Source organism: Gekko japonicus, unplaced genomic scaffold (genome assembly GCF_001447785.1).
Source record: "Gekko japonicus isolate JY-2015 unplaced genomic scaffold, Gekko_japonicus_V1.1 scaffold65, whole genome shotgun sequence".
Classification (NCBI taxonomy): domain Eukaryota; kingdom Metazoa; phylum Chordata; class Lepidosauria; order Squamata; family Gekkonidae; genus Gekko; species Gekko japonicus.
In genome coordinates, this window is record NW_015165832.1 from 405,597 (window position 1) to 429,771 (window position 24,175).

The window sequence follows — 24,175 nt, forward strand, 5'->3', positions numbered from 1 at the left end:
AGTATCCACCCCCCAAACCTCCAGGTATTTCCCTCTTTAGAGCTGGCAACCCTACATTCTCCTCAGTGCCTGTTGGTAGGCAACTAAGCTTGGTCCTGTCACCTACTTTGGCCTTTGGGAGAAAACACATTGGGGCCAATCCTGATAGGGTTGCCAACTCCAGATGGGAAATTCCTGGAGATTTGGGGGATGGAGCCTGAAGAGGGTGAGGTTTGAGGAGGGGTGGGACCTTAGACAGGTACACTGCCATAGACTCCACCCTCCAAACCAGTCAGTCCCACCATTTTTGCCAATCTCCAGGGGAGGGCTGGAGAGCACTCAGAAATACAACTGCTCTGCAGAAGGGAGGGCAGAAGTCAGCTGAAGTCAAAGGGGCAGATAATGGTAGGTTGATGGTTAGCTGGGAAGGAGATGGGGTTGCCAACTACATGCTAACAAATTCCTGGGGATTTGAGGGGTGGAGCTTGGAGAGGGTGGGGTTTGCAGAGGGATGGGACCTCAGACAGGTAGAATGCCATAGACTACACCCTCCAAACCAGCCATTTTGTCCTGGGTAACAATTGCTGCCAATCTCCAGGTGAGGGCTACAGATCACTCACAATTACAACTGCTCTTCAGGTAGCAGAGATCAGTTCCTCTGGAGAAAACAGTGGACTCTGTCATTACACCCTGCTGAGGTCACCACAGCAAATTGACACTGTTTGCCCAAAGCCAGAGCACTGCCCCAGAGCCTCTTTCTAGATCTCGTTGTATTGCTTTCACAACGGGCTTTACTGCTAGTCCACTTATAACTGAGTACTCTTAAAGAACAGCTCACATTTGGCTTTCATCATTAGGTTTCTACTAGGTCTTTTGCCAAGGAGAAAGCAAAAGATGTTTTCCAAAATATTGACATGGAATGCTGTGCCTCATCAACTAATTTCCAAAATATATTAATTTTGGAACATCACCAAACGTTGACAGCCATTTTCTCAATAAAGGACATAGTTGATAAGTAGCCAGGCAAAAAGCCCATTCTGACAAAGCAACAGTAAAATTAATGTTTACTGACCCAAATGTGTCAGAGAAGGCAAGTGAGGTGGGAGCATCCTTTACAAGCTTTTTTGAAAACATATGTAAGATGGAAATATTGCAGTGATCAGCTAGACTGGGTTCCGGTTTCTTCATCAATATCCCTTCCTCCCCAGAAATAGCAGAAACAGAATAAAAAATGCAAAAATAGGTAACTATTGAGAAATTTAGTTGATGAGAACTGATTCAGACTACTGAATTTTGCTTTTCTGGGTGATATATTTTGGGCATTGTTACTATAGCATAAGCTTGCCTCAGTTAACTTTTTCTTCCATCACATAGCATCCATCTGTAAGATGAAGTCCCCTTTGATTCTCTCACTGGTGAGTGGCAGATTACTACTCTCCAACCCCACATCCACATAAATTAATTAAATATAGTTAGAGATTTATCTATCATTCTCTGTGGAATAGGAAAAGAAAGTGCAAAAACTAGAAACAGAATTCTGGCATTTTAATTGTTATGGTGCCTATACTACCCATCCTGGATAACTTAAATGGAGTCCATTCCTTTAATCATCCTCAAGCTTCTTTTAGGAAGTGGTTTTTTTTCTATTTATAATTGATTGCATAACCATTAATAAGAAAATAATTCATTAAAAGCAAATTTGTTTTTATTTTCTTAGTCTAAAATATCCTTCAGTTTTTGAAAGGCACCTTTCTTGCCATTTTGATCTTGATATATCCAGCTCTAATTTTCTTATGTGGATCTACACTGACTTCCATGTTATTAATATGACAGATCCAAGAAGGCTAGGGAATGACGTTACCAGCTTTTCAACATCGCTTATGCCGCTTCCTTTTTCAGGATTCAACCTTTCTAGAGGTGGGGGATCTAAATTTGCCCCAGCAGCTCTAGCACATCATCACTCCCTTCTTCTTCTGAGGAAAAAGACTTGACAGATACTTCTCTTGTCTGGGCACAGAGACACCCGGCCTTCCCAGCCAGCCCTCTGGGAACAGCCAGAGAGTCCCTCCCCCAGCCTGGGACTTGATGAGGCAATCCTGCGGTGCCTGGAACTCACCTGCCCAGAATCCCAGGAAGTGCAAGACCTGGGGACGTCGATGTGCTGGGCCTGGCATGCAGTCCTGGTCACAGCAGCTCCAGGCGGGCACAGAGGCAGGCTACCATTGCTCGAATGTTGTGTCCCACCATCTTCCCCATTCAAATTCCAGTTGACCCCTCATCCTGTGACCCAGAAATAACAGAAAGGGAGGAAAGGGAAAGGCCAGCAGGTGCTCAGCTGAGAGGGAGCCACTCCCACCACTCTGCTGCCTAGAGGGAAGCCGGCTGCTGCCCAGGGCCATGCAAGGCAGCGGGCCGGCCCAGGCTGCGCTGAGCAAAAGAACCGTACTCCGTTCCCCCAATCAATATTACCCTGAGTGTTTACACAGTAGTCCCTTTGGACTGACTTGTCTGAAACTGGAGGCTCCGCCAACTCCTGTCAGCTTGCTGCTCTGCCATCTTCTTGATATTAATTGCCAGCAGCCTGGTTCCCTTTTGGTTCAAGTGAAACCTCTCTCTTTCGTACAGGTTCCAGAAACTTCCCCAGCACCTAGCAAATCTAAACCCATCCTCCCGGCACCACTTTCTCATCTACACATTGAAACCCCTAATCTGTGCCTGTCTGGTTGGCCTTGCAACTTGGCACTGATAGCAATTCTGAGAATGCTACCCTTGAGTTCCTGGCCTTTAGTTTTTTGCCTAGTAACTTACAGGGTTTTTTTTTAGGGCCACATAAATACATTTGCCAATGTAATTGGTTCCAATGTGCACCACAACTGCTGACTTCTCCCCAGCATTATCAACCTACCTAGAAAGTGTGCGATGGCCACATTTGTGCCAGGCAGGCAAGTCACCATGCAGTCAAAATGTCTGTCAGACTCCTCTCTCTATAGTCCTAATAAATTAATCATCCACTACCAAAAGCCAACCTTCACCCAAACACAAGGGGTATTATCTTCAGTACAAGAGGGCATTGGTCCATCACCCAAGGAAAGGGTCTACTCTAAGGGATCACATCTTTCCTCCTCAGACTCATGCCTTTCAGCCTTGATACTCTCATGTTCCACAACAGCAGAAGAGCTCTTAGCACAAGAGCAGTGTTCCCTCTAAGCTGAGTTGGTGTGAGCTAGCTCACAGTTTTTTACCCTCCGGCTCACACATTTTGGTCTTCGCTCAGGAAGGAGGGCTCCAGAACAAACTCATTTATGCAGTAGTCGAATCGCTCACTCACAACTTTAATGCCAGTAGCTCACAAAGTAGAAACTTTCCTCACAAGACTCCACAGCTTAGAGGGAACATTGCACAAGAGTGGGACTGTTCTGGTATGTCCCTGAAATTCTTGTCCCCAAACATTTGTTCATCTTTGTGCTTCTAATGAAGCAAGCTCTTGCCTAAGAAAGCCACAGTAAAGTTCAAAGTTGTTAAAGTTTACTGGTTTCCAATATTTTTCCTGTTTGGTTGACTTTGTTAAGTACAGTTCAGATTTAATTGAAATACAGACAAGTTTTAATGTGATGCAAAAATCAGAAATGTTAATGGTCTAAATACACCACTTACAACAAAGAGTCAAATGTTTTCTAAAGAGTCAAAAGAGGAGTTATCTGAAAGTATTTGCTTAAAAAAAAAGGAAGGCTTCATGTGCAATCCAATAAAACTTGGCACTGCTACATAATGAATCTCAACCAAAACAGTTCTTAATGTAAATGAAGAAGCAGTTCCAATTATCTAGTTGAGCAACATTTTACTATTTATTTATTCTAATATTTTTATCTTCCAGACAACCAAAGAGTTTCATAAGGTAGGTGACAACTTAGTTTAAATAAATGGAAGATTCAATGAAACATTCCCTGGCTGCAGTGTGTTTCTGATACCCTGCAGTGTTAGATAGTTTCCAAAACAATAGGAAGCTTTTAGATAGTTTCCAAAACAAACTCAGAAAGCTGGCTATAGGAACTTCTCTGAACAGAGCTGCACAAAGAGAATTTCTTTCCAAGGACAGTGGCATGTGAACCCTCACCCAAAGACCAGTCAGAGTTCAGGTTGAAGTATAGGAGAAAGTGTTCCTTCAATTATTTTGGTCACATGCCATTTCAGGCTTTAAAGGTGAAAACCAACATTACAATTGGACTTGGAAACTCACTGGCACAAAGCATAAGTGAAGCTCAACCTTTCATTGTAGTACTCAATAGCGTGGCCCACTGCATTCCTGATCAGCAACTCTTGTCAAATCCACAAAGAGTGCATTAAAATAACTGAATCTGCAGGTGGCCTTGGCATGTCCCATAAAGGCCAATTTTTGTCTTCCAGTTAGGGACATAAATGTAAAACTATTAAAAACCACCCACTCACCCGAGAATTTAGTAGCACATGTGGAACAAGAAAGATTTTGTTAGCGCATACCTAGTCCTTAATGGAAGATGTAGCGTAGTATACTATAGCAGCTAGGAGGCTACTGGTTCAAATCTCATTCTACCTCTAATGAAGAGGTCTCAGAGAGGCTTCAGTCCACATTTGTAATGTGGGAATAATGACTTCCCCCAACAATAGTGATCTTGTTGTAAGGATTAAAGCATGATAACATAAGCAACACACTTTGGTTGTTCCAGAGTGCCACACAGATGCTAACTAAAACACACTAAGGGAATGTGTTACAGGCTACAGTTTCTAGGAATAAGATTGTTTGTGCCCCATTAACACCCAAATGCAATTGATATGTGGAGAACTGCAGTTCTTTTGATAGCTTTTTATGGTGTTCTTGTATGATAGTTGCATTCCAAAAAAAAGTAGACTGTGTGACACTTATTTTTAGGATTCAACATTTTTTCAGAGTATCCTACAACAGCGAGAGGAAACAGAAACAAAATGTTCCATGTGATGGAGCTACTGTTGCTCAACTTTCAAACAAGTCTAGTCTTACCAAAAGGTGGCGTTCTTGTATCAGATAAGTACATGCCAGGTAAACTAAACAAAGTGTTCATTAAAAAAAAAGTTAATAGCAGGGGCTAAAATCAAACTGCATATAGAGTGAGACAAATCCCTTGTGTCATACCTGATTCAAGGTCAAGGTCCCATTCAAAGGCCTCCTTCAGGCTCTGGCATGGGGCCTTCATCCAATTAGCTGACAATCTATGTTTATGTATGCCAGCCATGGCAGAGACTATCACCTTGATCCCAATGCATATTCATGGAGAGGTAAGTTCCACTGAGTTCAATATCATTTACATTTTCAGATCAGTGCTGTACCCTGTCATCCCAAACAGTTACCACTTTCAAGTCCATTGAATGGGCTTGGAGGGTTCATAACTACTTAGCATGACACTGGCAGTTAATTTACATCCAGGAGCAACTTAAAGATTTCCAGGGAATAAACTTTCAACAGTCTTAAGTTCCCTTGACAAAGCGAACTTTGACTCTCAAAAGCCTGAATCCTGAAAATCGTTTTTGAGATGCTACTGGACTTGAATCTATTTATTTATTAAAACATTTATATCCTGCCTTCCCTCATGGTTCAAGGTGGTTTAAAATAACAGTTAAAAACATTTCCAATTTAAAACCAAAAACAAAATAGCAAACTCCCAATTTGCACACCACCCTTAAAAGATGTCTGTCAGTTCAACCCCCCTCAAAAGCCTGGACAAACAGGCAGGCCTTGTAGCACCTCCTGAAGATCTCCAAAAAGTGGGGACAATTTAGCCCTTCTATTCTGAAAGTTTCTACTCTGAAAATCTTGCTAATCTTTAAGGTGCTCCTGGACTCAAATCTAACTCTTCTACAGTGGACCGACAAGGCTACCTACCTAAACTTTCTAAACATCTAATGTGACTCTCAAAGCCCTATGGGTCTATGTAGCCTTACAGGAAATATCATTCATTAAGGCATTTGCTTCAATGACAAATATGGGGAGGGGAGTCTCCACAAATACTGAGACTGAATTTCAAGAACATGTATCTTTGCCCTAGGAGAAGACTATGGCTCTTTGAGAACAACAGAAACTTGTTCTTTGCTTGCCCAGAAGAGTAATTTTGTCCTGTAGCTACCATATCCTTCTTGGCTTGCTCCCCTCACCCAGTCATTATCACACCAGGTGCTATTTTCTTCATCCAAAATATTCTGTTTTGCTAATGGAGGAACAGACTCACTAAAAGCTTATGCACAATGACTTTAAGAATTAAGTTCAGTTTTGAAATAATTGCTTATGAGGTTGTTTCCAGCATAGCTTTGAAAAAAAATCTTTATTTTAAAATTTATGGTGGCCGAAATAGTTCTATAAACAATGCTAAAAATATCATTAAATCCACATGTCACTTCTGAAAGTTGCCACTATATGCTAAAAAACAGGGGGAAGCAAATTTCAAACCCTATAGAATTTTTTTTAAGATGGAAGGTTTCTAAAGACCATCCAGTCCTGTACTGCACATGATTACCTAAAGTATCCCTGACAGATAATTGTCCACTCTACTTAAACATCTCCAAGGAGTGAAAACCCACATATCTGGGCAACTGATTCCACCACTGAACTGCCTTTATTGTCAAAGGTTTTTCCTAATTTCCCACCAATACCTCCCTGTCCGTAATTTAAACCCATTATTATAAGTCCTACCCACCACTACCCAGTGAAACAGCATCCCACCCTCCTCTAAATGACAGCCCTCCAAGTACTTAAAAAGAGCAATCATATCCCCCTCAACCTGAATAGTCCCATTTCCCACAGCCTTCTTTATTAAGGCTTATTCTCCAGACCCCAATCATCCTCACCAATCTCCTCTGCACCTACTGTATAGTCTCTGCTTTTTCTATAAAAATACCTCTCGAACTGGACACAATACTCCAAATGGGGTCTAACCAGGGCAGTATACAGTGGCAGTATCATATCTTATGTCCTAAACACCATGCATCTTTTAATACACCCTATGATTGAATTTGCCTTCTTTGCTGCTGCATTACACTAGCTACCCATACTCAATTTGTAGTTCACCAAAACCCCAAGATCCCATTCACACAGGCCACTACTCCCAAGAGTATCCCATCTGGTATGCACATATAACATTTTACTATTCAGATGCAAAGAGGAGATTGGCTTTATACCCCACCCTTCACTACCCAAGGGAGTCTCAGTGCAGCTTACAAACTCCTTTCCCTTCCCCACAACAGACACCCTGTGAAGCCCTACATCTTGTTCACATTTCCCCATTTCCCCAATATATCCAAGTCTGATTGTAGTTTTAATCTTCAACAGTGTTTGCTATCACTCCTAATGTATCATCATCTGCAAAATTAATCTTCTCAAAATGTTACACAATCCCCACCCCCAAATTTACATCTCACATACACAAGAGGCTGCTTTCTACCCACTGGCCTACAGTTGGGAGCATTAATAAGCAATTCACTGCAGACTATCAAGCACCCTCGTGGGAGTTTTTCCCCTTGCCCGAGGCCTTTCCCACAGATCAACTTGTAAAATTTGCATTGACAGGAATGTGCATTCAGTTCTGCCACTGTTTTACATCCCACTTGAACATACGGCTCAATGAAGGTGAAAGAAGCCTAAAAGCACTTTTGTGAGAAAACAGCCTCAGCCAAATTAAACCAAACATAAGAGTCTGGGCATGCTTTCTGTAGAGCACAATGGACGAAAGGGCAAATCGCCAAGTCAAATATACATTCTGGCGAAAGCAAATGCTGCAACCGAATATGCAGGTACGCGAACAAGCAACAGAAAGCTGCACTTTACGTAAAAAACCGAGCAGCCTGATTCCACACAGACTCAGAAGCAAATCCCAGCAAAATAAATGGGACACACCAACTCCCAGGTAAACGTGCACAGCTGGAACAGCCTGAATACATGCGCTTCCACGTTGAAGGCCCAGCCTGCAAGGTCAGCAATGCATACTCTGTACAGGGGGCTCAAGAACAAGCAGACGCAGTACTTAAGCTAGCAAGTCGTTTCATTACCTCTCCTACGGGCAAGCGGGACATGACGACGGCACTGTTCCTACAACTCTCCCGACCAAAGGCCTCCTTCTCCCGTCTCCCCCGCCGCCGTCCTTCTTCTCTTCAGGCTGCTTGTTTTTGTTCCGCCCCCTCGACGTCTTCCTCGCTCTGCCTATCAGCGGCGTGAAATTTACACACAGGCCGCCCAGCTCGCGTTTCAGCGGCAGGTCTAGCCCCTCTTTCCGAGGGGCCCGCTGATTGGTGCGTTTGCCAGCAGTTCATTTGCATGCCGCTTGCGGTCGGAGCGCCCGCAGACCAGCAGAGGAGAAGTTCGCTCAAAGCTTCGGCAAGTGTCTGGAGAGAATCGCCGGCGCAACGGCAGCTGCCCGGGTAGCCTCGCCGCCTGCTCCCCGTCCCTCTCTGCGTGCCTCCCGGATAGCTCCGAGTTTACCTCCGCATCCTGACTGACCTGCGTCCGCTCGCAGCCTCCCGACTCCGCCGGCCCCTTGGGGAATAGCCCTGCCTGCCTGCGCGAAGAGCTCTCCTGCGGATCCCCCCTTTGCTTCTCCTCCTGGCCCCAGCGCTTTCTTTCCATCCTTGCTCAAGGCGGAAATTAAATGATCTCACCCTGACTGTGGAATGGAGACAGCTGACACCCAGGAGAACCTGAAGACTCCTTGGGAGCGAAGGAGGCTCGCCGTGGCCTTTCGCGCGGGGCTGTGAGAACGTGGGACCGGCTGGTTTCGGGGGGAGCACCCGCTTCTCACTCTGGCTTCCCTGGATCCAGGCAGATCGCCTTCGCGTCCTGCGCCTTGGAGGGGAGGGGGGTCGCCGCTCTTTCCTATGGCTGGGATATACAGCTCTACTCTGAAGACCCTGGAAGACTTAACCTTGGACTCCGGGTATGGGGCAGGGGACTCCTGCCGGTCCCTTAGCCTCTCTTCCTCCAAGTCCAACTCCCAAGCCTTCGCATCCTCCCAGCACAGAGGCAACTGGTGGTACTACTCGGGCTCCATGAACAGTCGCAACAACAGCTGGGATACGGTGAACACTGTCCTGCCCGAGGATCCCGAAGTCGCCGACATCTTTGCCAAATGTGCCAAACTCCCGGACCTCGAGGAATTCCCGTGGAGCGAGGAAGACGTCGGGAGGATTCTCAGGAAGGGGGAAGGCGGCGGAAGCAAGAGAAACTTCACTCCGGACGCCGTGCGGAGGCTGTCGATGTTGCTCCGGCGGCCGCTGATCCGGATTTGCAGGGAGGCGCAGCGCCTGAGCGTGATGCACTCCAAATGCACGCGCTTCGAGATCCAAAGCGCCATCAAGCTGATCCAGAGCTGGGCGCTCTCGGAGAGCTGCGTCCTGGCCACCGTCAAGGCCCTCTCGCTCTACAGCATGAGCGCCGGCGACGGCCTGAGGACAGGGAAGTCGGCCCGCTGTGGCCTCACCTTTTCCGTGGGAAGGTTTTTCAGGTGGATGGTGGACACCAGGATCTCGGTCCGGATTCACGAGTACGCAGCCATTTCGCTCACGTCCTGCATGGAGAACCTGGTGGAGGAGATCAGGGCCCGGGTGCTGGCCAGTCAGAGCCCGGACGGCGGCGGCGGGAGTGAGATATCAGCCGAGGTCCTAGAGATGGTCATCAACAACGACGCGGAGCTGTGGGGAGTACTGCAGCCCTATGAGCATCTCATCTGCGGGAAGAACGCTAATGGTAAGGGCTAGCTCACGTGGGAAAGTTTCCATCCCGGGAATGGGTCTCCTCCAGTGTTCCCTCTAAGCTGAGTTAGTGTGAGCCAGCTCACAGTTTTTTAGCCTCCGGCTCACACATTTTTGTCTTCGCTCAGGAAGGATGGGACTCCAGAGCAAACTGATTTATGCAGCAGCCAAATCGCTCCTCACCACTTTAATGCCAGTTGCTCACAAAGTAGGATTTTCGCTCACAAGACCCCAGAGCTTAGAGGGAACATTGGACTCTCCTCTAAATCTAGCATCTGGTGGGCTTGTGACTCCACATACTCACTTGCTGGTCTATACTTGACGAAGTGTCTCCATGTTCATTGTTCATTTTGTTCTGTTTTGGTGACTTGTTCTATTGTGTGGTTTTGTTGTATCTTCATTTCAATATTTTATCTCTGTAAGCCACCTCAGGGTCTTTTGTGACAGTGCAATGCTATGCAGAATTTCTTTGGTCTAAGCCCACCACAAGGTGCTAGCTTGTTGATGAATGGACTCGCAGGCACTCTGGACAAGAGATGCCATTCAAACTGGGTTTTTTCAAAAATCCTCCCCCCCCCTTGAGATACAATTTGCAGAGATGCAGCTTGCTCCAACATACATGTCTTCAGAAATAGGTTCAATAGGACTGACTTACAGTCACACAGTTCATGGTCCTGAGAGTTCTGAGGCACCAAACAAACAAATGATTCCAGCGAGCAATGGGAATTCCCCCCCCCTTTATTTCATTATTTTGTTGTTCTGCAAGCTGCTTTTGGAGACTTTGTCTCGGTCACAAAAGTTCTTGGTTTCATAAGAAACATAACTGTTCTTATGAACCATTCTTTGAACTGTGGATGGTAGCACTAGCGGTTATACTATTTAAAGTGTATGTGCAAAGTACAACAAATTAGCTTAAACTCACCAAATAGGTGAGGACAGCATTTGTGTAATTAGGATGACATTGTGTTAGGATACTTATCTATGTTGTCTGATAACTACTTTCTAGGTAGCTGGGGAAGTGCCTGGGTATTTTCAAGGAGACGTTATCTCTTCTCCGTTGTTTGACGAAACTGCAATTATTATTCATTTGTTACAGGGAAATGAAAACTCTGATTCAGCTGAAGTATTACTAAGCGCCATTGAAAACAATGGGACAAAAACTTGTCATGACTAATGCTTTGTTTGTTTCACTGGCCTTGTTCTCAGGAACAGCTGATGTGGTAAACCAATCCGTAGATGATAACTGCTTCATAGTGAAGGTGTGGTATCCGAGTGGAATGCTCCTCTAAACAGACACCCAAAAAATCCCCTGAATGTAGGACACTATGTGCCAGGGACACTAGAATCACTCCCTCTGACACCTGGTTTTCTTTGTGCGGGGATTTTAGCTGGATGAGGCAAAGTCTCTGCCTAAAGCAGGGATCCCTAGGGATCCTTTCTGGTGCCACCAGGTCTTTATAGAGAGTGAATGGGGCTCTTCCCATCAAGGCTTCTGATTGGCCATTGAAGATCTGACCAGCTTTGCAGATGAAAATTGCATTGTTTCAGTAGTTTTTTGTTTGTTTTTCTCTTTCCCCACTGTATTTTAATTGCCTCTCTTCTCCCCTACACTTGGGCTTCCTTTGTATGTGACTCTACCCCCCGTGGCAGCCATTTTGTGGTTATGCCCACCACCCTGTGTCAGAATTCCAAAGGTGCCTATAGGCTCAAACAAGTTAAGAACCTAAGAAAGGCCTTGCTAGAGCAGACCAGTGGCTCCTCTAGTCCAGCATCCTGTCGCACACACTGGCCAGCCAGTTCCTCTGGAGGTCAAACAACAGGGCATAGAGGCCGAGGCCTTCCCCTGATGTTGCCTCCTGGCACTGGTATTTAGAGGTTTACTGCCTCTGAATTTGGAAGTTCCCTTTAGTCACTGGAGCCCTTTAGTCGCCATGGCTAGTAGCCACTGAGAGATCTATCCTCCATGAATTGTTCTAAGCCCCTTTTAAAGCTGTCTGTGCCTGTGACAATCACTATATTTTATGGCAGGAAATTCCACACTTTAATCACTTGTGGAGTAACGAAGTATTTCCTTTTGTCCATCCTGAATAACAGTTGGGGATTTATGAAGTAACTCTTAAATTATGGCTGCGGTCACACGGAGCAGTAGCGACACTACTGAGACGGATGATAGGTGGATTTTCCGGGCGCGATCACACCACAACATCTGGGAAGCGTAAAGCTCCCATGGCGAACCCGAGGCTTCCCTCTGAAGATGTGCAGTTAAAAACTAGTACCTTCGAGGTACTAGTTTCTGGTAACCGCGGGGCAAGGGCGGGCATCTGATTGCATTTCCGGTGGCATCTGGCGCCCACCCATGTCCCGTCACAAAAAAGTGTGTGTCCCCCACCCCACCCCGGGGTTCCCTTCCCAGCAGCGCCGTTCTCTTCTAGCGCAATTCAGATGAAGAGGAAAGAAGAGCAGACGAGTCATTGTGGGGGAGGGGGAGAGAGAGCTTCGCACCAGCCCCCCCCCAGGCACCTTCCTGGGATGAGCAACGCCGGCATCACCTCCTGGGCAAGGCACGAGTGCCGGGGGCGAGGGGGGGCGTGACGACGACACGGGGACTCAAGGGAAAGACCATGGAACAGGCAGGGGGTTCGTGGGTGGGGGTTGGGTACGACATGCAAAAAGGGTTTTTTCCAAGTCTCCACGGGATGCGCACAAGCACCCAACGGCGCATGCGCACACTTCAGTTTAAAACCAAAACAAAGCCCCGTTTGCCGCGCTGCTTCTTTGTGATCAGCACCTCCCCCCTAACCACGGGACCTCGAGGGGACGTCTGATGGCGCAGACGCACGTTAGTTTGCTCCGGGGCAAACAGCCACACTTCCACCCCGTATTTTCCGGCCCGTGTGACTCACCCCCTGGCTCAGCCTATGTAGATTTTTCCAAGTGCTCCTACAGCTGGAAAAATGCAACTCTGCCATCAGATTTTGCTGCCTTTTCAAGTAGAATTGTTGAATGAATTATGGTGGCCTGGATGCTTCAGATAGCTATCAGTCCTACTCTCTTTAACCACATTTATATTGATGAAGTGTTCTCAGCTGCACAGATCCGGCATGGATCCAGATATGTAAGTATCTAGAGGAGGAAACTGAAGCAGCTTGCCATTGCCTGCCTCCACCATGCTTTATAGAGTTGGCTCTCATTAGTTTCCTTGTGGATTTTCTACACTTGCTTGACTTTTTTCTTTTTTGCTTTGTTCATTTCACGTCTCTGCTTTTTATTGTGAGGGGGGAAAGGGATGACAAACTCCTTTAGGGAAGGGGAAATTGGTCAACAGAATAATGTGGCTATTTCATTCATCTTACTAAGGCATGTTGTCACAGCTTTCTCAGCCTATGGTAGCTGTGGGAAGAAGTTCAGCCCATTGACAGGCTCATCCAGTGCACTGCCACACCCAGATTCTTCATAGATCCACATTTTGGCACAGCGACAAGACTTTAGCGGCACACCAAAATTTGAACTGAATTCAGTGCATGGCAGAGACTTGCACATAAGTGCAAGCTGATGAGGCTGGAACTCAGAAGTAACTGAGCTTTTGTCCTGTGGCTGCCGTATGTTGAGGTAGCCACAAGGAAGCCTCTTAGAGTTTTTCCATATTGTTTGGGAGGTCAATATATGCCAACTATTGTAATTTAGAAGCTTTCCCGAAATTAGTCTTCCACCTGTACTTACTAGCTGGAAGTTTATTTTACAGCTATGGTGGCACAGATATTTATTGCCATCTAACCTTTCTTGTCGGGGGGGGGGGTGTCTTCTGACATGTCAAAAGGAAAGCCCCTAGAGGAAATAAGTTCTTTCTTGAAGACCAAAGTGAAAGAACAGAGGTTCATGTTACATGAAAAATAAATAGGCAGGAAGAGGAATGGTTATAAATATTCAAAACATTAAGTGATCACAGTTATGTTACATTTGAGAGTTGTATGCAAAGCAGTGATTTGTCATGGGAAGAACTGGTATATGTATTTGGCTGTTGTGTACTTCTTTAGAGCATTTAGAGAGCAATCCTAAGCAGATCTACTCTGACTCAAGTCCCATTTTATTCAATGGGTCTTACTGCCAGTAAAGTGTTCTTAGGCTTACAGCATTGTATTTATCTAGTTATAAATTCTCCTTCCCTGTGCCTACATGTGCATTTAATTCAGTTTCAGGAGTGTGTTTATTGTGTTAACGAATAGTTTGGTCGTGCTGAAAGACCTAGTGAATCTTCTGACTATTACTTGCACTTTGGAAGATGAATGATCTTGTTGTACTTAAACGGGGGGGGGGAACCCTGGAATGAAAAGCACTAGGAAGCACTATAGCTTCACTCCTAACGGATTTATTACAGTGGATTGACTCTGGATGTCTGTTCAATGTAATAGACATGTTCCAGATTGTTCAGGATACTGGAATGAATAAACACATTCTTTATTTCCCTCTCTTGGTACTGACATTGTTTTAATTCAGTACTGACACATTATGGCATTGTAAAATATTTAATTACCACCATTTGGCACTAGAGTTGGTATACTGCTATGGGCAATCTATACCCAGTGTGAGAGCTCTGCATTCAGCTTTCCTGGATTTTTAAGAAAAAAACCATCTGCAGGGGCCTCTGAATTGGAGCAAGAATCTTTCCTTTTTATTGTGGGGTAGTGTGAGTCTCAGAGACCTGGGGCCCCCCCACACTAAAGCAGACCACCCACCAGTGGTGTTTTCCTTAAATGAACTGCAGGCAGCGGAGTGGGTAGTGCAACTATCTCCAACATGTCTAAAGAGGTGAACTACGTGGGCCTGCTTCAGTGGGGAGGGCAGGGTATAAATTGAATGAATGAATGAATAAAAATAAATAAATGAAAACTCTGAGGACACTGCATGTCATCACTCTTTAAGGTGCACCTTCTAAGGGCTTCCAGAGTTTCCCACTGTCACTAATGTTACTACCCCCAGACGCAGAATAGGCCTATGAATGTTCAGGAATGTTATTGTTTTACCATAGAGTTTCCAGTAATTCCTAGTGCTACCCTGTGTCACTTCGAGGGTTTTCCTGGAGGCTGAAGTAGCAATGTCACCGACAGCCCATGCCCCCCATGTCCTGTTCCCCCCCCCGGCTCAGCCTTGCAACTTTCCCTCCTCCCTTCTGTTCTCATGCACCTCAGAAACAGACAACATAGAATCCAGGATGAGATTCCTAAAGTCAAAGCTCACCCCCCCCCATTCTAGGGAGGAGGACTTGGAGCAGAGAGTAGTGGGGGTGGGAGGGGCCAGAAAGCATGTCTCACCTGCTCAGCAGAAAACAGACAGGGAGAGAATTGTTGATAATCCCAGGCTTTATTGAACGGCAGCGGAGAAATAGTAACAAGGTGTTTAGTATGACCCTTGTCTCTTTGCAAGCCATGGGGAGATGGGGGTGGGTGAGTCCTCCATAGCACAGGATGCCTGTGAGTGGGGTTGAGTAGCCAGACGGATGGCTGCCTGAGTCAGGGTGGGGGTGGGAGGGGCCAGAAAGCATGTCTCACCTGCTCAGCAGAAAACAGACAGGGAGAGAATTGTTGATAATCCCAGGCTTTATTGAACAGCAGCGGAGAAATAGTAACAAGGTGTTTAGTATGACCCTTGTCTCTTTGCAAGCCATGGGGAGATGGGGGGGGGGAGTCCTCCATAGCACAGCATGCCTGTGAGTGGGGTTGAGTAGCCAGATGGATGGCTGCTTGAGTCAGGAGGTTGCAGGAGCTGGGCTGGAACTGGTGAGATGGCAGCCCCATGGCAGAATGTCAGGATCCACGTGGGTCCCTGCAGCCAGCTCAGCCGGCACAGGCTGCAGCCATGCCAGTGGGGTCAAACATCCACCGCCCATGGCCAGAGGCTCTATTCTTCGGGATATCTGCTTCTGCTGCTGCATAGGACTCCAGTCCTGCGAAGTAATGGGTGCCATGGCTGCATGGCCAGCAGTTCCACAGAGCACAGTGGGGCAGCTGGCATTTATTTTATTTTTATTTATTTATTTTTATTTACTTGGGATTTATATCCTGCCCTACCCAAGCGGCCCACCCCCTGAACTCCAGTTGTGTACATTCTCCCTGGCTGGGGGGCAGGGGGCCCTCTGGCAAGCAGTCTTGAGGAAGAAAGGATAATGTTTTGGATAAATGAAAATAAACTGTGCTAACAGCCTGGTATGGGGCTGCTGGCATCCCTGCCACCCCCTCCCCCCCAGGTATTATAGCCAACACTCCTAGGTACACTCTCTTGGCACTACACCCCATTGCAGGGCCTAGAGCACACTGCTGGGTCCAGCTGCCTCAGATTGCCCCTGTAAACACACACACACACACCCCTACACACCTATTAGCCTTGGCTGTAGGGTTTTTGCATTGTCAAATGCTGCCCATGGTATGTATGGGGGGGGGGGGGGGGGGGCAGACTCCTGGGCAAAGCCTGCTGGATTCCTGCCCTCTGTCATTGTGTGGTTGCTCCTTTGGTGTGCCTCTCTGGAGATGTGGAATCTATAAGGGTTTTGAAATGAGACACATTAGTCACACAGCACAGAGGTTTGCTCTCCCCTTTGGATGAAAGTGTTAAGTGCTCCTCTGTGCATTTCTTGTCACCAGGGTGAAATGCTGGGCATTTCGGAGTGCGTACCGGAGACCTTAGAAACAGAGTCCCACACTGCATGCCGTAATGGCTGAGTTATGAGGCATCTTCCCTCAGATTTATGTAGAGCTCGGGGAGACAGTTGGCTACCGCTGGGGAAAGGTGGGATTGATTTGATTTACTAGGCTTATATCCCGCCCTCCCCCACAAATGTGCTCAGAGTGGGTCACAACATTTCAGTCAGCAACATAATAAAAAAAAAACATTAGGATTTAAAAAACAAACAAATGTAACATGTAAAATTTTAAGATCAAGTTTCAGTCCAGTCAAAATAGATGGCAATTAATCAAGGCAGATTCATAGTACCTCCTGTGGTAATGCTCTGTTGGTCTCTGTGAGCAGGGCAAATCATAACAAGCGCTATGAGCACTGCAACAATGCAGGCAGTGGGAGCAGGGGAGGTCAAAATAGCTAGATGACCACTGCCTCAAACAAAGACCGGATAGAACAGCTCCATTTTACAGGTCCTGTGGAATTGTAATAAGTTCTGCAGGAACCTGGTTTCAGTTGGAAGCATGTTCCACCAGGCTGGGGCCCAGAGAGAAAAAGCTGTGTCCCTCGATAAGTCCAGTGGAGAGCTGGAAACTGGTTCGTCTAGTGAGGACTCTTTGTCTGAGCAGGGGGCATCAGCCCTGAAAAGTTCCTACAAACTGCGGAAGAAAGAGAAGAAGTAATTGTGAATTGTGCCTTTGAGAACTTTGGTTCTAGGGGATGATGGGGGGCACTGTTATTGGGCAATTAAATGTAACTGGGGATGGTTAAAAGGGTTAAAAGATTGACACAGTTCATAAGAAGTACAAAGATGAAAAGTTTGAATGAAGTATAAAAAGCTAGTTGGAGATCTCCTCTCTTGGGTTTTTAGTTAGTAGTGGGTTCTTTACTTTCTCCCTTATATGTAACTTTCCCTTTCCCTTTTTTCTGTTCTAGTTTTTGTAGTGTTTAAAAAATCAATAAAAAATACCCTCCGGGGGCTTAAAAGAAAAAGAAAAAGCTGTGTCCCTGGTCGAGGCTAAGTGGACATCTTTCAGGCCAGGGACTTCCAGGAGATGTTGCTCGGCAGAGTGTAAAGCTCTCTGGGGCATATATGAGATGAGACAGTGCCGTAGGTATGTGGCTCCCTGGCCCCATAGGGCTTTGAAGGTCGGTGCCATGACCTTGAACTGGATCAGGTACTCAATTTGCAGTCAGTGCAATTGGTGCAATACTGGCTGAATGCGCACCCATACAGACGTCGCTGTTAGTAGGCATGCTGCTGCATTTTGCACTAGCTGCAGTTTCTGGGTCAGGTTCAAGGGCAGCCCCATGTAGAGCAAATTACAGTAATTGAAACTGGATGTGACCATTGTGTGGATCACTGTAGCTAAGTCTTGGGAGGTGAGATAGGGAACCAGCTGCCTGAGGAGCCAAAGATGATAGAAGACTCACCTGGCAACTGCAGCGACCTGGGCCTCCATAGAAAGCGAGGCATCCAGGATCACTAGGCTTCTCACCCTCTGTGCTGGTGTTAACGGCACCCTGCCAAGAACTGGGAGCTGAATTCCTAGTCCCAGACCCCCACGGCTCAGATACAGGACCTCTGTCTTCACTGGATTTAATTTCAGCCGGCTCTGCTGTAGCTATCTAGCCACGGCCTCCACTACCCCATCCAAAACATTAGAAGCAGAGTCCAGCTGGCCGGCCATCAACAGGTAGATACTGATGACAACCCAGTCCAAACCGCCGGACCAACTGGGCGAGGGTGTGCATGTAGATGTTAAAGTACATTGGTGAGAGGATCTCTCCTTGCGGCACACAGCATTCCAGCAGGTATCATGGTGAAGTCCACTCCCCAAGCGCCACCCTGTGTCCCCAACCATGGAGAAAGGAGGAAAGCCATTGTAAAGCAATCTCCTGTATCCCTGCATCAGCAAGGTGGTGGGTCAGAAGACTGTAATCGACCATGTCAAATGCAGCTGTTAGATCAAGAAGCAACAGCAGCGCTGACCCACCTTGATCCAGGTGCCTCCGGACTTTCCATAATTCTGTGAGAAATCGCAGTTTAAAAATTTCATCCATATTCTTTCTTGAAATAATGTTTGGCTCTGTTCAAATACTTTGTAAGACACACACACACACTTGTAACCAGTGTTCCCTCTAAGCTGAGTTAGTGTGAGCTAGTGCACAGTTTTCTAGCCTCCAGCTCATACCTTTTTGTCTTAGCTCAGGAAAAATGGCTCCAGAGCAAACTGATCTATGCAGTAGCCAGATCACTCACTCACAACTTTAATGTCAGTAGCTCACAAAGCAGAATTTTTGCTCACAAGACTCCATGGCTTAGAGGGAGCATTGCTTGTAACAGTTCGAATGAAAATAGATTCAGGTGTATTTTGTATTTTGTATATTATGTATTTTAATGTAAAGTAACTGGTATTTCATTGGAAGCCGCCCTGAGCCCGCTTGCGGGGAGGGCGGGGTATAAATTTGAATAAATAAACAAATAAATAAATAGCCATGTTGATCTGAAGCAGCAGAACAAAATTTGAGTCCAGTGGCACCTTTAAGACCAACAAAGTTTTATTCTGGGTATAAGCTTTTGTGTTTGTGTGAAGTGTGTGTGCACATGAAAGCTTATACCTTGAATGAGACTTTGTTGGTCTTAAAGGTGCCACTGGACTCAAACTTAGTTCCAATGAAAAACTGTGTTATGCCCCACAGAGCTAAAGGGAAGTTATTAACATAAAAAAGCTTCCTGAGTCAGACTATTGGTTCCTCTTGCCAAGTATTGTCTACTTTGCCTGGCCATGGCTCAGCGTTTTAGACAGAGAAAGATCTTTCCTCATACGTTAACACCAAAGATCCTTTAACAGGGGATGCCAGGGGTTGAGCCCGGGACTTTATGCAAATGAGCTCAACCACTGAACTGTGGCCACGCCCAAAACTCAGCGTCTTTTGAAGGAAGATCTCATCAAAACTCTTAAGAGTTTGCTGAATGAACACTAAGGTGGAAAAAACCCACAAAATGGTGCAGAGGGCTAAGAATCTTTTTAAGTGTATGTTTGGGAACATACGTTCCGTGCGCCTTGGTGTTTAGTCATGCCGGCCACATGACTACAGAAACATCTTCGGACAGCGCTGGCTCTTCGGCTTTGAAATGGAGATGAGCACTGCAACCCTAGAATCGGACTCAACTGGCTTTCGAGCAAGGGAACCTTTACCTTTACTTGGGAACAGAACTAGAAAAAAATCTGAAAGTAGATTACTTCGATTAGCCAGTGCCCCCTAAGAAATTTAAATGCCCCCCAACTTAAAAAATCCTGGCTACAGGCCTGCTCTATTTAAAGGCCCCCATGGAGGAGGGGAAGCAACCGTGTTCCCCGGCTGGGGCCCTCCCCCCCTCCCCTGGCAGAGGGCATCCCCCCACACCCTATCGTGCTAGCGGGCTGACGAGCAGGGCACGCTTCCTGAGTCAGACTATTGGTTCCTCTAGCCAAGTATTGTCTACTTTGCCTGGCCATGGCTCAGCGTTTTAGACAGAGAAAGATCTTTCCTCATACGTTAACACCAAAGATCCTTTAACAGGGGATGCCAGGGGTTGAGCCCGGGACTTTATGCAAATGAGCTCAACCACTGAACTGTGGCCTCGCCCAAAACTCAGCGTCTTTTGAATGAAGATCTCATCAAAACTCTTAAGAGTTTGCTGAATGAACACTAAGGTGGAAAAAACCAACAAAATGGTGCAGAGGGCTAAGAATCTTTTTAAGTGTATGTTTGGGAACATACGTTCCGTGCGCCTTGGTGTTTAGTCATGCCGGCCACATGACTACAGAAACATCTTCGGACAGCGCTGGCTCTTCGGCTTTGAAATGGAGATGAGCACTGCAACCCTAGAGGAGCTAAGCAGGGACAACTGTGGCCAGTACTTGGATGGGAGTTGCTAATGCAGAGGAAAGAACTGCCAAACCACCTTTGCTCCCCACTCAACTTGAACACCCCATTGTTGGGGTCACCACGAGTTGGTTGCAGCTCAGTGGGATGTTCTTGTTCTTGCCTTCACCTGGATGGTTCACAGTAGTCCGGTCTCACCAGATCTTGAAAACTAAGCACGGTTGGCCCCGGTTAGTACTTGGATAAGAGACCACCATTTTAAAGATCTTAAGGACTGATTTGTAACATGATAAGCTAAATTGGAATCAGTGAAATAAGAGGTAATATAAAAACGTGTGTAGATGATGAGCAAATCAATTCATTTATAAAAATAATATTTTCTTTGAGCCAGGATCTCTTCATTAAGAAAAGGCTAATTGGGATGCTAACTTTCTCCCTATTAGTCCGTCATATAGACACCAGCATAATTCATCATTAGATATTTGGTGGTAGTCATTGCCAACAAGCATCTTCAAAGATTATATCTTGAAATCATTAAAAAGAAAGGGGGGGTGTTGCAGGGCTTGAGGGGGAAACACCACAGAATCTGCAACTGGGAGCAGGCTTAAGATAGAGCACAAAAGGTGCTATGCAGACTTGATTAGGTTAGACCGCATCAAATGCAAAATACAGTTCAAGTTGCTAGGACATAAAAACAAGCCACGGCTGTTCTCCTTTTGAAAATGTAAGTCAGCAGTAATGCAGATCTGTCTCTAGATAATGGACTATCAAAAGGCAGCTGCATTCAGTTTTTATGGGGCTGATCTTGCACAGTATTTTAAAAAGGAAAAAAAGGACATATTATAATGGAAATGCCACTGTGCTGGTCAAGTGAATAGTTAATTGTATTTTATTTAATGTGATAGCTTATTAGTGGGCACTGATAATCATCTGATGTTTCTACAGCTCAGTAGCTTTGGGTAGATAGGAGAATTCTAAATGAGCATTGATGGTTGGTGACTAGTAAGCTGAGATATCCTGCAATGGTGATACTCAGCTACTTGGGAACCACATGTGGCTCCTTAGTATGCCCCTTTGGCTCTTCTGAGCCCCACTACCCAATGCGGCACCTGCCGCATATTTCAGGAAAATAGGCAAAGCAATCTCCCAAGTGAGGCTTGTGGCTGGCAGGCGATTCCCACCTTGACACAGCTGCCACTGGAGGATGGGTAAACTGTGAGCCTCCCTGAGCTGCGGGCTTTGTGCCAGGGAGGGAACAAAGGACCCAAAACTCACCCATCTTTCTCTGTTGCATCTATGCTCTCATTCCAGCTCTTGAGTAGCTTTTAACATATGGAAACGTGTGGGGTTTTTTTGTTTTTGTTTTTTTTAATCATCCAGCCTAATAAACAGTTGAGGATTAACTGGAAGTTTGCTTATCATTTTGTGTCCTAAGTCTGACTTGCAAGCCATTCCTCTCATTCCAATACATAAAGGCTGGCTAGAGTTGCCAGCTCTGGGTTGGGAAATACCTGGAGATTTGGGGGGAGGAGCCTAAGGAAGGCAGGGTTTGGGGAGGGGCTTTACTGGGGTATAATGCCATAGAGTCCAGCTTCCAGAGTGGCCATTTTCTTCCAGGTGAACTGATCTGTCACCTGGAAATCAGTTGTAATCCCAGGACACCTCCAGCTACCACCTAGAGGTTGATACCCTAGGGCTGGCTAACGTACATGTTCTCAGGTTATTTATAGCTGTATGGTTAATATTTATAGTTATATCTTAAATTATTGTATGTGTATGCTTGGTGAGGTGGCACACAGGGCATACAATAGTCATGTAGCAGTAGAAAAGAGCAAGTGTCCAGTAGCACGTTAAAGACTCTCAAAAGCTCATTCCCCGCCACAAATTTTGTTAGTCTTTAAGGTGATACTTCCGTGCGTTCCGTGCGCCTGGGTGTTTAGTCATGCCGGCCACATGACCACGGAAACGTCTTCGGACAGCGCTGGCTCTTCGTTGATGGTAATTGTGAATGTGCCTCTCTGCAAACACGGACTGAGTACCACTGCACTACATACTTGGGTATGGAAAGGCAGTTGGCCAGCAAAAGAGACAGAGTCCTGGAAATGGCTTGGTGGACTCTATCTTCAGCCTTGGGAAGGTAGATGCTGCCTTAGAGACAGGTCCTGTCTTTCTGGATGCTTGCCAGCTCCCACATGCTTACCTTGCATATACACAATTTAACTTATCACTATCAGTCTCCAGAATTGTTTTTCACAGGGAAACATACCTTTTAGAGGCTGCCTGTGGAATTTGGGGGGGAAAGTGGGAGGTTTGTACATGAAGTAATACTTTTATGGGTCTGATACAGATCTTGCAAGCTTGGCAGATTGAGATGTTTCATAAAATGTTACTGTGTCTGCCAGAGATATACTGTTTCATAAACTCAAAAGGGACAAACCAGATTAAAGGATATATACAGTTTTTCAGAATTAAGCGTCTAGACAACGAGAGCAGATTTATAGCAGGCATACTGTTATTTGGGCCGTTTAATAACTTTAAAGTGCCAACAATGTCCCTTTTTATATGTTCTAAGTGAGCAGAATAAAGATTCATGGTGGGACGTGGGATTGCAGATACCAATCTATGCACATTCGTTGGAATGTATGAATAGAGCATACAGAAACTCAAGTGTATGTATGTACACAGGGCTGGCTCTGCATGAGAGGGTTGGCAACTCTGAACGGCCTACTTTGAAACCATTGGAAGAAAGTGATTTAGAACAAATGGTTCCATTTTCAGTCAAAGTAGAGTCACGCCAGAGCACCATCATGCTATTTTATTTCCTTTTACAAAGAGGAAGCAGAAAGAAGAACAATGAGAACGTATAGCAGAGAAGTGATAGGAAAAGGATAGGCACATTGGCAGCATTCAAATGTCACAGTAAACCACAGTTTAGTTATGATGGATACCAACATGGCTTGTGCCATTCTTGTGAAAAAAAGGGGGCTTCACCAAGGCAAAACGAAGGTGAAGAAACAAATTGGCGCAGAGGGAATTCGAATCTTTAATCATTATACAATCCCTACGCATTTCATGTGCAGCTTGGCCGGGGGAATCTCTCAGATTCTTTTTAGTTCCGTTCCCATGCATACACTAGTTCTATTTCCCTCTGCACCAATTTGTTTCTTCGCCATTCTTGTGAGCCTTTTAAGGGCTTCCAGAGTCTCCTACTGTCACTAACGTTACTACCTCTCTTTTGTGGAAAACCCAGAAGTGACGTAGGATAGATCTACAAATATTTAGAAATGTTATCGTTTTACTGTAGAGTCTCCAGTAATTCCTAGTGCTGCCCTGTGTCACTTCTGGGGTTTTCCCAGATGTGAAGTAGCAATGTCACTGACAGCACATTTCCCCCTCCCCCACACCCTGCTCAGCCTGGCAACTTTGCCCTCCTCCTTTCTGTTTCTCATGCATAGTGTGTGATTAAGGGCTTCCTGGATTTATGTCTGTCTCCCATTTGCTGTGATGTTCAAATGTAGGCCACTAAGCCTACTGGGGAATGTTTTCTCTCCAATAACCAAATTCTAAACTATGGTTGAATCCCAGTTTTTGAGAAGGAAACCAACTCCGTTTGGTCCAAGCACCCACATCAACAGCAAACTGGAGTTTGAGTAGCTTTTCCTAGATAAGGCAGTCTTCAGGCACAAACTGTGAGTGAGAAGGAGATGGGAGCATAGGAATAAACCATATTTATGCCCATCAAGAATATATAGAGATTTGTTGTGGCATCTGAATGCAGCTTCTATAAAGAAATTATAGTGGGTCCCAACAGAAGTTGCAGGATATAACATGTAGGGCCCAAGTTAAAGATGAATTCCCAGTTTTAAGAGGTTGGAGGGTGTTGCTTTAAAACATGGCTCATTCAATCTCT

The 24,175-nt window shown here is 45.8% G+C and overlaps 2 protein-coding genes across 2 annotated transcripts in view; one reads left to right on the forward strand and one right to left on the reverse strand.

Annotated features, from left to right (window-relative positions):
- The window catches only part of CAT (catalase), a 72,793-nt gene extending 64,651 nt beyond the window's left edge, over positions 1-8,142 (reverse strand). Inside the window, exon 1 of the mRNA XM_015410875.1 lies at positions 8,029-8,142. Within this exon, the coding sequence (XP_015266361.1) occupies positions 8,029-8,052 (24 nt within the window). The 5' untranslated portion in view covers positions 8,053-8,142. The remainder of the gene's footprint in view (positions 1-8,028) is intronic.
- Positions 8,143-8,352: 210 nt separating this feature from the next.
- Positions 8,353-24,175, forward strand: part of ABTB2 (ankyrin repeat and BTB (POZ) domain containing 2) — a 240,720-nt gene continuing 224,897 nt past the window's right edge. The window contains exon 1 of the mRNA XM_015410876.1: positions 8,353-9,718. Within this exon, the coding sequence (XP_015266362.1) occupies positions 8,851-9,718 (868 nt within the window). The 5' untranslated portion in view covers positions 8,353-8,850. The remainder of the gene's footprint in view (positions 9,719-24,175) is intronic.